The sequence below is a fragment of the Paralichthys olivaceus genome, chromosome 15 (genome assembly GCF_024713975.1).
Source record: "Paralichthys olivaceus isolate ysfri-2021 chromosome 15, ASM2471397v2, whole genome shotgun sequence".
Lineage (NCBI taxonomy): Eukaryota > Metazoa > Chordata > Actinopteri > Pleuronectiformes > Paralichthyidae > Paralichthys > Paralichthys olivaceus.
This window is the reverse complement of record NC_091107.1, coordinates 1598242-1610973: the sequence shown is the minus strand read 5'-3', so window position 1 is coordinate 1610973 and position 12732 is coordinate 1598242. Positions and strand designations below refer to the sequence as shown.

General features: G+C 41.8%; 1 protein-coding gene across 3 annotated transcripts; it reads right to left on the bottom strand.

Annotated features, from left to right (window-relative positions):
- tmem248 (transmembrane protein 248) lies at nt 1-11317 on the bottom strand. Of its 3 annotated transcripts, none has more exons than XM_020107970.2 (7): nt 10847-11317; nt 9779-9937; nt 8945-9233; nt 6551-6701; nt 5776-5959; nt 4060-4203; nt 1-3334 (listed from the first exon to the last, which is right to left on the bottom strand). In XM_020107970.2, the coding sequence occupies exons 1-7, from the start codon at nt 10847-10849 to the stop codon at nt 3314-3316; spliced, it is 951 nt and encodes a 316-aa protein (XP_019963529.1). In that variant the 5' UTR covers nt 10850-11317; the 3' UTR covers nt 1-3313. The 3 variants fall into 3 exon arrangements, with proteins under 3 accessions (XP_019963529.1, XP_019963528.1, XP_069395741.1); XM_020107969.2 differs by having other exon boundaries at nt 4022-4203; nt 10847-11187; XM_069539640.1 differs by lacking the exon at nt 1-3334 and having other exon boundaries at nt 3878-4203; nt 10847-11187.
- Between the last annotated feature and the right edge of the window lie 1415 nt (nt 11318-12732).

Here is a 12732-nt window from a genome sequence, read left to right as displayed (position 1 = left end):
TGCAGGTTTATCATTGAGAGACAGTTTATTTCAACTTGAATTCATTTACAGCAGTTCCACTGGAGAAGAGAAGGGTTCAGGTGATGACCTACAGCCGCGTTAAACCTATGGTCCTATCTACTGAATGAACAGGGAGGAGGATGCAGCTCCGTAGTGCAGAAGGCACAGAGTTGGCTTAATACTCGCCTAAGCGCTGCTGACATGACAGAGGAAGATGAGACGGCCGTGATCGAGCCTCCGCTTGGTTCTGCTCCGTTTCTGAACGCCGAAGACAAACATCTCCACCGTTTTCACTCCAGGTCGATTCAAAACACTGAGCACGGTCACGTGAGTTTCTTTAGCTCGGACGTGATAACACGAGGTTTAGGTTTGAGTCTGAAAAGCCGCCGCGTTTTACTAAATAGAAAAATAATGAAAAATCAAATGCATGTGACCGATGTTAAGGCATTTTTATAGAAGACGCAGCCCGAACCAAAGACAGAAAAATCACACGAAGACGCAAAACAATGCAGATCATCGACGTTGAAGCTACTCTGCAACTTTTTCACCTTGAGACAGCAGCTTCGAAATGAGCCCGACATAGTTAATCCCCATGTGAGGCTGCAGAGGGCGCTGTCGCTCAGCTGCAAAGTCACACAGTGTCGCTTTAATTACGACGGCAATAAAACGACAAGCATCTTTCTGATCTCCAAGTTTCCTTCGTTCACATACAACCTGCCAGCGACCGTCCCGTCCAGTAAGAGCTGCCGCAGTCCGACCGTGAGTCACACGGGACGCAGCGACGACGAAAGCAACAGACGAATGCTCGAAATCAGACTCAGGAAGACTCGTCCCAGCATCCTTCAGTGAGGGGGGGGGAAGAAAATGCATCACAACCCTCAGGACCAAAAGCTGACACCTCTCACTCGTCCACCGACGCACAAACACAAACACACGAGAATCAAACAGTAGAAGTGTTTGACACAATGCGTTTCATTTTCTTTAACAGATAAAAACCTTTCATGAAAACCACTTTTCAATTCAAGTAAACTATTCAAACGGAAACAAAATGAAAACAGCCATAAACCACGACATGTTTCAAAATCACTTGGAATTCTTGCATCTCAGATTCTACGAAAAAAAGTACATTCAACAGGTTTTTCAAATGTGGAACAGAATTATAACGAGGTAAGTTAAAAACTACAAAGAAAGAAAGAAAGTCATAAACTCATCAAAGGCGGATTTAGATTGTTGTTGGATTTCAAACTTCTCTCTGGGAGAACACAGATTTGTGGACGATGGGTGTCGACTGGATTTGAACATTTTCAATAACCTTAATGAAATGTGGTTCAGGTGCAGTTTTGTTTTCCGCTAATTGAATTTTTTTAATGTGAGTAATTAAATGATTGTCAAAGTCAAAATAAGGATTAAACGACCACTGGAAACCTTAACGCTGCAGTTTGACCTCAGCTGAGTCATGACAACACCAGATACTGCAACGGACTTCAACAGAATCTCGACCTAAAGCCGCCTTCATTCATCAAACACTCACTCAACGCTCACATTCACACACCAAGTGAGTTTTTGCACATTTTGTTGTCTCTGTTAATTCGTGTCTACAAAAATAATTTAAGTTATCGAATCATTAATACTCCAGGGAGGTGTTGTGTTTTTATGGTGGAAAGAAAAGGGCCAATAAATAATCCATTAACTTTGTCCCCGAAGTTAAAAGAGGTGTGCGCTCTAACTAGTACTATTCTAGTTTCTATTTACTTTTAGTTGGAGTCCAACTTCGTAGTTTCACATCAGCTCACGTGTGATTTTATTTTTTTAAATAACACAAAATGTGCAAGAAATCTAAAAGGTGCAGAAACGATGCAAACACTTGAAAACGTGCAGCTGATATTGAATCACTTAAAATCAAAGCACAAGTAATTAAAAAAAAGCTTCTGATAATATAATAACTCCAGGGCAACTTGACATTTACATTAACAACAAAAAAAAAAAAAAAAAAAGGTCACAACTTTAGATTTCCGACGACAGGCTCATCAAAGTGGAATAGAACAGAAGGAGAACGACGGCTGAGGAAGAAGAGTCTGGCACGTTCACGTTGGAGAGAAGGAGCCGTCTCTTTGCCATTTTTTCTTAAGCAAGCAAGTCAATCGTATTGTACTGTAGGTATAAGGCAAGATCATGTGTTTACTCCATCCAGGTGCAACAGAGATTATAGACTGTACATGTGCTGCAGAGCAACGGGCAGCTGATGAAAGACGAGAGGCAGGTGAGCGATGAAGCCGCAGGGGGAAATTATCAAAAGGCAGAAAACTATATTTAAAGTGTGACGACGTGAACAAACGATCAACACAAACCACAGGTTCTGCAGATTATCGGACTGAGATATTAGCAATGATCCGAATATTTTACTGACACTGCAAATACACAAATTGTGACAAGCTGCTTTTGGGATCTCTGATCAGACCGTGGAGTTTCGGCGCAGAGCGACATGCTACATTCATTCTCCTCCCGTGGCGAAGCTGCGGTGCCGAGTGCAAACGGACGATTTTTCTCGATGAATGTTTCTCGAGCATCTCGTCGTCCTCAAGCAAATATCCCCGCCCAGGTTTTCAAACACGTTCAAGTCACTTAAACACATCGAGCTCACTTATCGTGGGAGGATCACCTCAAACACATCTGTAAACAAAGAGAGACGGTAAATAAAGATGGACGACACTGGATGGAGAATAGGTCAAAACCCACGTCTCCTCCAAGTCAATTGTTTTTAATTAGTTATCGACTCAAACTCACACCCTCACCCGTGCAACACGGCAGCGTTAATATCTGGGATGTTTCAGCTTCATTTCTTTATTCGTCCATCTTTATTCACAGTCAATGAAAAGAACATTTAACGATGGAAGCCGTGTAACCCAACCCTCTTTTCTACAACTTGCCTAAAAATTAAAAAACAGACGGCCGCTGGAAAAAAAATGGCAATGAAGTTCTTGAATGTGGCCGTTTGTTTTGTTCATGTACTGCATGTTCTGACATGGCACAAGGGAACCCAGGCAAAGAATTAGAATCAGAGTGAAAAAGAAAAAGGTCTTGCACAGATTATCAGAGTTCCTACAAATATTTACACCACAGATACAGGCACTTGTATATCTTTGGTTGGAGAAACCCAACATTGCAAGAGTAATGCATTCACAGAGCTTTTCGAGTCCCGTATTGTATTTCCAGGGTTCACTAGGCAACTGGTATGTTTATTTTTATTTCCTCCGTGTCTTTCTGAGTTTGTCCGTTTTACAGTTAAGTTCTGACAAAGCTCTCTCACATCATTTTAACTGTCTGACAGCGCCACCTGCAACAGAGAGACATGACACGGGTTACTGCGAGCAATAAAAACACAGACGTTCTTTTTGTTCATAGTTATTTACAATTAAGTTTATGGTTAAAACGTAAAATATCAAACTTCAACTGTCTGTCGTAAGGGGTTGACATGTAATCGAGGACATCTTTGTATTTGTATCATCCTCTAAAAATCCCTATCAGACTGGATCGTGCTCAAAACCGTCCAGTTAGAGCGGACCCGTGTTCAAACCTGTGTTCAAACCTGCTCATCTCTGAACTGGAGTGAACTGGCGCTCCGTGCTGAAAGGTGACACAAGCTGTCGTGTGTTTGTGCGACAACAAGAAACAAGAGGAGGAACTTTTTACACCTCGGAGTGAGACTTGACTTCGTACGTACCAGACACAGCCGGGGATCATCGGCAGCACATAACAATGTTCTCCCAGGTTTTTGTGTGGAGCTACAACATCTCATCTCCTGCCGACTTTACATTTTACCAGTTACAGCACAGTTTGTTTGAATATATCAACGTGTGCTCTTTGTTAAGCAACAAGGTGGAAATGTGCCACAATTTTAAAAGACAAGGAAAAATAAACAATATTTGTAGTGATTTAAATATTTTTGATGATTTAACAGAGAATCAAAGTTGGATCACGTCTTTAACCAATCGCTGGTCGACTGACGCTCGGCTTGAACTACCTGTGCGAGTCATATAGCACTGCTGGTGTCTGTTGTACCTTCTCAGGGCAGAAGTCAGGGTTGGTTTGTCGTACTTTGCCAGGCCGGCCCTTGATGACTGCATAGCAGAACATAGTGATGACCATGACAAACAGGAAGTAGCTCGTGTGCATCAGGTGCAGGTTGATGAGAGAACGGTCATCCTGGTGAGACGTGGGAGAAACAGCATTAGAAACAAGACGGTTTAATGAGAATCACAGCTCAGTGCTCAGGTTTCATGGATGTTTGTGGCCTGAAGCTTAAAGCACACCTCCTGACTGAAACATCCACGGTTCGATTCATGGACGGGAAACCTTCATGAAGCATCACACACCTTCTACGTATTGGTATTTGGTGAAATAATAATAATAATGATAATAATGTGAGGTGACATTCCCACTGTCAGCCCAGTTATAGCTTTAAATTCATGTGACAGTTAAAGGGTCAGTGTGTAGAATTTAGTGACATCTAGTGGTAAAGTGTTAGATTGCAGCTGAATACCTCTGACCTCCCCCTCCTCTTCCAAACATGACAGAGAACCTGTGTGTTTGAGCTAACGATGTTGAGTTTGTCCAGTCTGGGCTACTGTAAAAAAACATGGTGGCCTCTGTAGAGAGGACACGCTCATGAAGTGAATATAAAGTATTTAAATATAAAGTATTTAAATATAAAGTATTTAAATATAAAGGGCTCATACTCGGGTAAAGAGAACAACAATTAGTACAATTTAGGTCAAACACACTAATGAAAACATCACTAGGATTAGTTATATATTATTATTATATTCACTATCTGCCAATAGATCCTTTCACCTGAATCTTACAAACTGAAACTTTAATCAAATCAGGGCCAATTTTAGAATTTTGACATTTTTGTTGTGATATATGTTGTTTTTTACACTGACCAGGACTCTCAGATAACTATATGTTCTTTATAACTCCACTGCATTCTATACAATGAAGAGTTCTACTGCTGATTGGTGCAAAGAAAGAAATATAAATGATCGTTTTGCCGAGGGAGACTGTAACACATACTATCAGATATCACAGATTCTTATCAAGATGTTCTCTATCAAAGAGAAAATGAACTGCACAGTCTGAACAGTAAAGAAAAACAACACTTCAACAAATGTTATTTAGGCTCCATTTTCCAAAAAGGTAAGAAAACAGAAGCGCCACGTGTCGAGTGTCTCTGTTATTTTGTTGAAAGAGCTGGAAGAGGTCGTCTCGAGCACCACTCCCAAACCCTGTGAGCGTTCAGGTGAGCTCAGGTAACAGCATATGTTTTCCTCAATTGTTCGCGGCAGCATTCAGAGCCCAGCTGAGGACCGTGAATGGGACCATTGTGATCCGGGACCAATCTACCGCCAGCAGTAAAGATAGAGCCGAGACTAAATGGCCCTTCAGGAGGGGCTTTGTGTTTGGTGACTCGCCAAGAGTGAGTGATTCTACACCTGCAGGGAAATCACGACTGAGAAACTGCAAAGACTCGACGGAGCCGTGTTGTGCCGCAATGACTTTAAAGAAAAAACATTCTAGCAAAAAATATATGTGAATTTAGATATAAAACACTTTATTAACGATTTAAAAAGCTGTTTGAGAATACTGAAAACTTCACAACTCTGACTTCATGTCTGTGAAATAACATTTAAATCTGTGAAAAATGATAGAAAACAGAAACTATGAGTCTGGAGGCTGAATTTCTTGCTTTTGGAATGAACGGTGGTGTTGACTCACATCTGGAACGATGACGGTGAGCTTTGGGTTGAGTGCGTGGTACACCTTGCCGATGGCTCCTTTATAACACCAGAAGGGGTTGTAGTCCTGACTGTACTTGGTGTCTGAGTCACGGACAGTGGTGAACACCTTGTACCAAGAGGTGGCGTTGGTGTACGTCTCCGGCACGCAGTGTGGCGGCTGCCTACAAACCAGAGCACAGACTGGACGGTTCAGTATAATGAGAGCAGAAGAGTTAGAGATGCTGTTTAAGGATTCATCGTCTTCTTGACACGTTTCTCTGATTATTTCTCTTGTTTTTAATGTTGAAAATATAACACGGATGTTTTATGAGCAGCCAAAGATGAAAGACATCAAATAATAACAGAGCTCGTCTGTGTGTACAAATAAAACTATAAATACCTCGCCGCAGTTTTATGTTTCTGCCAATCAGAGCAGTCTCGGTCTACATGCATTTATTTTCCAGATTCATATGATCCTTCATGGTGTTCTTAAGACATCGCGTTTAAAAGAATGGGTCCGATGGACAACCCGTAAACATAATGCCACCGGACTGTCGCTGGTGCGGAGTCATACCAACACTCAATCTACTGGGACAGGATATCACCAACTACGCTAATTTCTCATATTAAACATCGTGATTAAACATCTTTAGTAACACTGAACACTGAGAAAAGACATGGAGATAAAGACACTGTGGTCCTGTGTGTTGTCACCAGCTCTGGGCAGGGAAACAAAGCGTTGTCCCATGAGTCAGGGAGACGTTCCAACTCACACTGTGACTGGGAAGATGTTGCTGGCCGCTGTGATGGTCATGCAAGTGCTGAACACCACCTGCTCGCAGTGTCCGTGCAGCACGCAGTCGTCTGAGTTCCAGGATACAGGCAGGGTGAAGGTGATGTTTATTTCTTCATGGGCTTCCCGACCTAAACACACAAACATGTGATTTTACAACGAATAACACATCATCAGTGGATTGACATGATTACACGAGGTCTTCAAATTCTAACTTTTCATTCCGAACGAGTTGTTAATTGTCAGCTTTATGTTTCTAAAAAACATGCACAGTTCATAAACATCCAACTTAATAATCCACATTGTTGTAATTGTTGATATGGGAACAATAATGATCAGACTAAAGCAACGTGCAGGCCTCCAGAGAGGAGCCTCCTGCCTCTGAGGCAATAATTAGATCCTAAAACTGTCTTAACAGCTTGTACACAGTAATTCCCACAGGTATGAAACCAGGCACAGTCACAGCAGCAATATTACCTGTCATATCAAGCTTCTCCCCTGATAATAACAAACAGACAGACTGTGGAGATTATAAGATTATGATTCAAACTGAGTGGACTCCTGAGTATTGACGTGTAGATCCAGGAGGACAAACATGGACGAGTGTCACGGTAGAAGTCATTCCTCTACTCACGAGTCAAACCTCTCTAGTTCCTCATCCTGGTTCAATCTAGGTCATTTTAAACCTCAAAACTTCATTAGTGGAGTATTAAAGTCATCTAGATGACGAAGTAGACGAGAGAACAGTAACTCCAGATGATCATTTATAAAGAAATCAGAGCGTTAACGTAAAATACAACCAGAATGTCACTCAGAGGAGCTCTTACCTGAACCTAACAATCCAGTCTAAAGTCAATCAAGCTGAAACTCATTTCACACACTCATGGATCTCAGTCCTCTTAATGTGCCTGATTGTTTTCATCAAGAATCAATAATTCCTATCTCACAACTTTTAAAGAAGCACCCCCCTTGGTGGAGGTAATAACACTGGCTCTTAACTGAAGTGTCCCAGTGAGAACTGAACATGTGACATCCACAATAACAAGACCTTGAAAGTGACGCATATAAATGGAATTCCTTCATTGGTTGTTTTTATTATTTACCCCTGAGCCTTTCCCTTCTTCGAAAAGTCAACATGTCTGCTGGGAATTTTTTTAAATTGTATTATTTAATTCTTAATTCTTTCATTACTTTATAAATGACATACACTCAAATTTAAATGCACTTCCTGTACAGTGTTTCAAACAGGACTATCTCCTCTAATATGTACAAAGCTCTTTACTGACTTTTCTCATCCATTCTACTTTCTGTTTTAATCCAAAACAAGTTACGAGCTTCAGGCAAATGTCCGAGACCTTTGGCACCGTGCAGTTAAAAAACAAGCAGGGGCCTAAAGCAAAGCAAAACCTGTCTTTGAAAGATCCAGCATGTAAAGTGTTATCGATTCATAACAACACCAACTTATCTTTTCGCCTCGGGAAGTTTTCAGAGTATAACAGAGTTCATCAAAACAGAGAAACTATTACTACTACCACAGAAAGGCAGAAAACTAAAACCACATATTGAGCCAATTGTGATACAATGAATATCAGTGGTTGGGTCTATAAATTATTTTACCTTAACGAAGAATTAAAACTCAGAATCAAGATTTCACTTTGCATCAGCCTTCTCGAACCTAAAAGTCTGAAACCCTAAAGTCAGAACCTTTAAAGGTTCAGCGTGTAGAATTAAGTGACATCTAGTGGTGAAATTGCATGTTGCAGCTCAATACCCCTCACCTCACCCTCCCCTTCCAAACATGACAGAGAACCTGTGGAAGCTTCAGTTGTCCTAAAAACTCAAAGGTTTAGTTTGTAGAGTCTGAAAACGACACTTCATCCAATTTAGATGACACACATTAGTGAAAACATCACTAGGATTATTTTATATTCAATTTCAGCCGATGGATCCCTTTCACCTAAATCTCACACACTGGACCTTTAAGTCCGAGACCTATAGCAGGGCTGAGTGGGACGTTAAAGTTACACAAGGCTGCTACTGTCTGTTCACTGTGGCTCTGTGCACACCTGACATTAACATGCATCACGGGTGAACGGATCACAAGTGGAAAGCTCCAAGTGCAGGTGTAAATGCAGCGCACCCAAGACTTTGAGGTTTGATAGGTCAGACCACTTTCAGTTCTTTTAGCTGTGTGTATGTGAATGTATCTGGGTCACACTGAAGGAAACCAAAGTCAACTCTGTGAAAGAGGCAGCACATAGTCATAAGCTAGCTTTGTCCCTGATGTCTGACTATTACATATAAATATCTCACAAGCTGGAAAAACATCTTGAGCAATTTGGTTTTAGCGATTAAAAAAACAAAATCTACCCACCAGAGAGACCGACTTGCTGCCCCAGCACGGTGGCATACAGGTGGGTGATATTGCGTGAGTACCCTCCAAACGGGCGCTGCGGGTCCAGCGTGAGCGTGATGGGGACAGAGATGTTGATGGCGCCCGAGTCGTCCAGCAGGAGGGGGGTCTGGGTGCTGGATCGAGCTTGGCCGCTGGTCACCACCAAGCTCTCTGGTGTGGTGGACTCGTTCAGGCCATGCTTTATCGTTTCATTCTCCGAAACACAGACGTCCAGCTCATTGTAGCGCAGCAGAAAGGTGTTCCAGTCCTGATGCAGAGACAGTGGGATTTGATTGTTGGACACATTTACACCACGTAAGTAGCTGACGACATTTCAACCTACTTGCTATATCCAGTTGTTGAGTAACATATATGTATACGCAACAGATGCAACACTGGAATAATACAAAATGTCTGGACCCATTTTTCTGGACATTTTCTGGCGTTCGTGTCTGAAAGCATCTTATGATTTGCATATGCTTCTCGATCAAAAGAACATGCAAAGCTTTATTTCCATACATGCACCCTCTGTATGGGACATAGATGCAGACTACGTCCACACTGGAAAACAAATGAGCTGTGAAGCTTGCACAGCATTTCAAGAACTCCTAGATGCCCCAGGAGCTTTTTGCAGCATTACAGCCCTCAGCAGATGAGACTAGAACATGCTAAATAGGTCACAAACTAAATGCAGCATTTCCTTTTGGCAAATGCATCCTTGTGGCGTAAAAGGTCAGTCGTCGGTGACCACATTTTACTGGAGATAGTTAACGGAGTATACTATGTACTTTCAACTGTGCCGACGTGACTCACCTCTGTCAGCTCCGGGGACTTTATCTCTTTAATCTTGAAGAAATAACCGATGGTCAGGAAGGCGATGGCCAGCGCACTGACACTGATCATAAAAATTACCAGTGGCGGACGGTTGTTGATGTGGCTCCTTAGGTTCTCTATAGAATTCAACAGGTACACCTGCATCAGACAAACACACAATGGGTAAAACATTAGCACAACAATCTTGAGCATACCATGTGTTTCTAACAACAGGGCTAAGTACTAAACCTTAATGTTTTCATTATCTGTATCGATAATTAAGTCACAGAAACCAAAAAATTACCAGAACAATCGATAAAGTTTGCATCAGGAATATCTAAATATTTTGAAATGCACATAAATAAATGGGCCAGAAAATGTTGGAAAAACTTGCGTCAGGCCCGAAAACTGTCGACTTCTAATCAGTTCACCGTTGAAATAAATAACTTTAGTCGTGCAAAGTCAGTTCGGTTCCTCTGAATCTAGGTCAGAGTCTGTTGAGTAATATGCCAACAAAGAGTCAACAAAGAAAAAACTATGTGTTGTGCATTTTGTGCATTGAGATTATTTAAACATACTTTATAAATGAGAGTCTGGTGTGAGCTCCAAGGATAAAACACACATCCCTGAGCGGAGCCCAGTTGAAGGCAGCTCAGTGCTTCAGGATAAAACTGGGTCAGTTCAACTGCAGATGACAGTTTGACAACATATCCAGTCTTTTGCAGATATTATAACTTCCTTCCACTTGTCAACACAGTGTCTGTCTGTGCAGCGACAGAATATAATGAGACCCCAGTTGGTAAAAAACGACATTTACAACAGAGATAATTAAACTGCAGCGTCCTGCGACGTGAGGACGAGTTGGTGTCAACATATTGACTCCGGCGCTGTTCGGCTGTTTGGCTGTCAGCCACGGGCAGGTGACAGGGGCTGTCAGCCCTGTAGCATGCTAAGCTAGCTACCTGGCCCTCGGACAGTTCCGACAAGATGTGACAAACTGAAACTCTGACACTTCGCAGTAAAAACAGCAGATTGAATAGAACCGAACGTCGCGTGGTCACGTCTCACCATGTTTTCTTCCTGTGCACGTATCGGTCGCTAGCTGTGGAGATTTCGTTGCGGGCTAAAACAAGAGGTAGCTTAGCTTAGCTTAGCTTAGCTTAGCCTCGCTAGCCTGTGCCGCTAGCACGCTCGCGGTCCCGAAGCTAGTTCCTCCTGGATCCGCCGCCGAGGAGCAGGAGTTGGTGTCCGGAGGAGAGGTGCAGGCGTTCGGGGTTCAGACCACCGCGTACACCGCTGCCCATGCTTCGCTCCGGGGTTCTCTGGTGAGAAGCGTCTCCTGGACCCACGGTCACATCTGGATCCTCCCAGCTGACTGCCGCTCTGCCGCTCCGCCGCTCCGCGTCCCCGCGCACTGCGCACTGGACGCGTCGCTACGCCGTCCTCCGCCTATTCGCGTAGAGAGTTTACGCCCGAACGCCGACGTCCACGGGGTTAGAAGACACTGACGTGTGCGTAGTGTGCGTAGTTTACGTAGACGACGCTCGCCGTGTTTACAAAGATTTTAAAGGCTCTTGATGCGTTAAGGTACCGTCGGAAATATGAAGTGCAAGGGGGGTTGCGCAACTGACAGGTTTGCTTGTTTCGTGTACTACTACCACCACTACTACTTCTACTTCTACTACTACTACTACAACTACTAATACTACTACAACTAGAACAACTACTACTTCTAATAATACTAGCAATAATGTTCTCTTGTTCTTGAAAAAAAGACTGTCTGATTAAATAAAGATTATTATCATGATTATTATTATTATCATTATGATAATTATTATTATTTGTAGCTCTATACCTTTTCACAAAGCATCATCATTATCAGTGTTTTTTGGAACATGAAGATCTGGGTTCACATTTTATTTCAAATGGATTTTTCTCAGTAAAACCCATTGATTAATAATATTATAGAACTGTATTATATCATATTATTATCTATAGGTTAAAATATTATGAATGCATATTTGTTCTAATGATTAAAATGCAAAAAGATGAAACCAATGGTTTTCAAACTTTTTATTTTTGTGGCTCTCATTGCAAACTGTTTACTGTGTTATTCTCTGCTTTATATTTGTACCTGTCTATCAGACAGAGAACATAAATAATAATATTAACTTTATTACTATAGCACCTTTCATACAGGAAATGCAGCTTTACACATACAATTGATAAAAGTAGAAAAATGTTTACACAAATAAAAATATGTTGACTGATAATAAAAATAAAAATTAAGAAAGAAAATCAGCAGCAAGAATCACATTTACCGTAGAGAGCACTTTGACACTCTGAGCTCAAGAGGCGGGTAATTCTTTTGATTAATAGTTTATGAATGCAGGACTTTTACCTGGACTGGAGATTTTTTACATGACTTTATTAGTACTTTTATTCATGTGAATTTAAATACTTATCCCACCACTGCTAATTGACATAGAGGTAGGTGATATTTACTTAAAGGTTCAGTTTGTAAGATTCATGTGAAAAGGATTGAAGTGTTCTTTTCACTAATGTGTTTCATCTAAATTGTAGGAATTGTAGTTTCCTTTACAATAGAATTGTTCTTTCACATTTAAATACTTCATCATCAGGAGCGGGTCCTCTGTAAGGAGGCTGCCATGTTTTTTTTTACAGTGGCCCAGACTGGACAAACCAAACATCCTTTGAGTTTCTATGACACCTGAAGGTTTTAAACAGTTTCTCTCTTGTGTCTGTAAGAGGAGGGTGAGGTGAGAGGTATTCAGCTGCTATATGACGCTCCACCACTAGATGTCACTAAACTCCACACACTGAAGCTTTAAGTGAGTCAGTCAGCTGCGTGCAGGGTGAGTGCTCCGGTCCAGCAGGTGGCGCAGAAGCATCCTGCTTCATGTTTAAAGGTCGAGCCTCAGTGATTCCTCTCA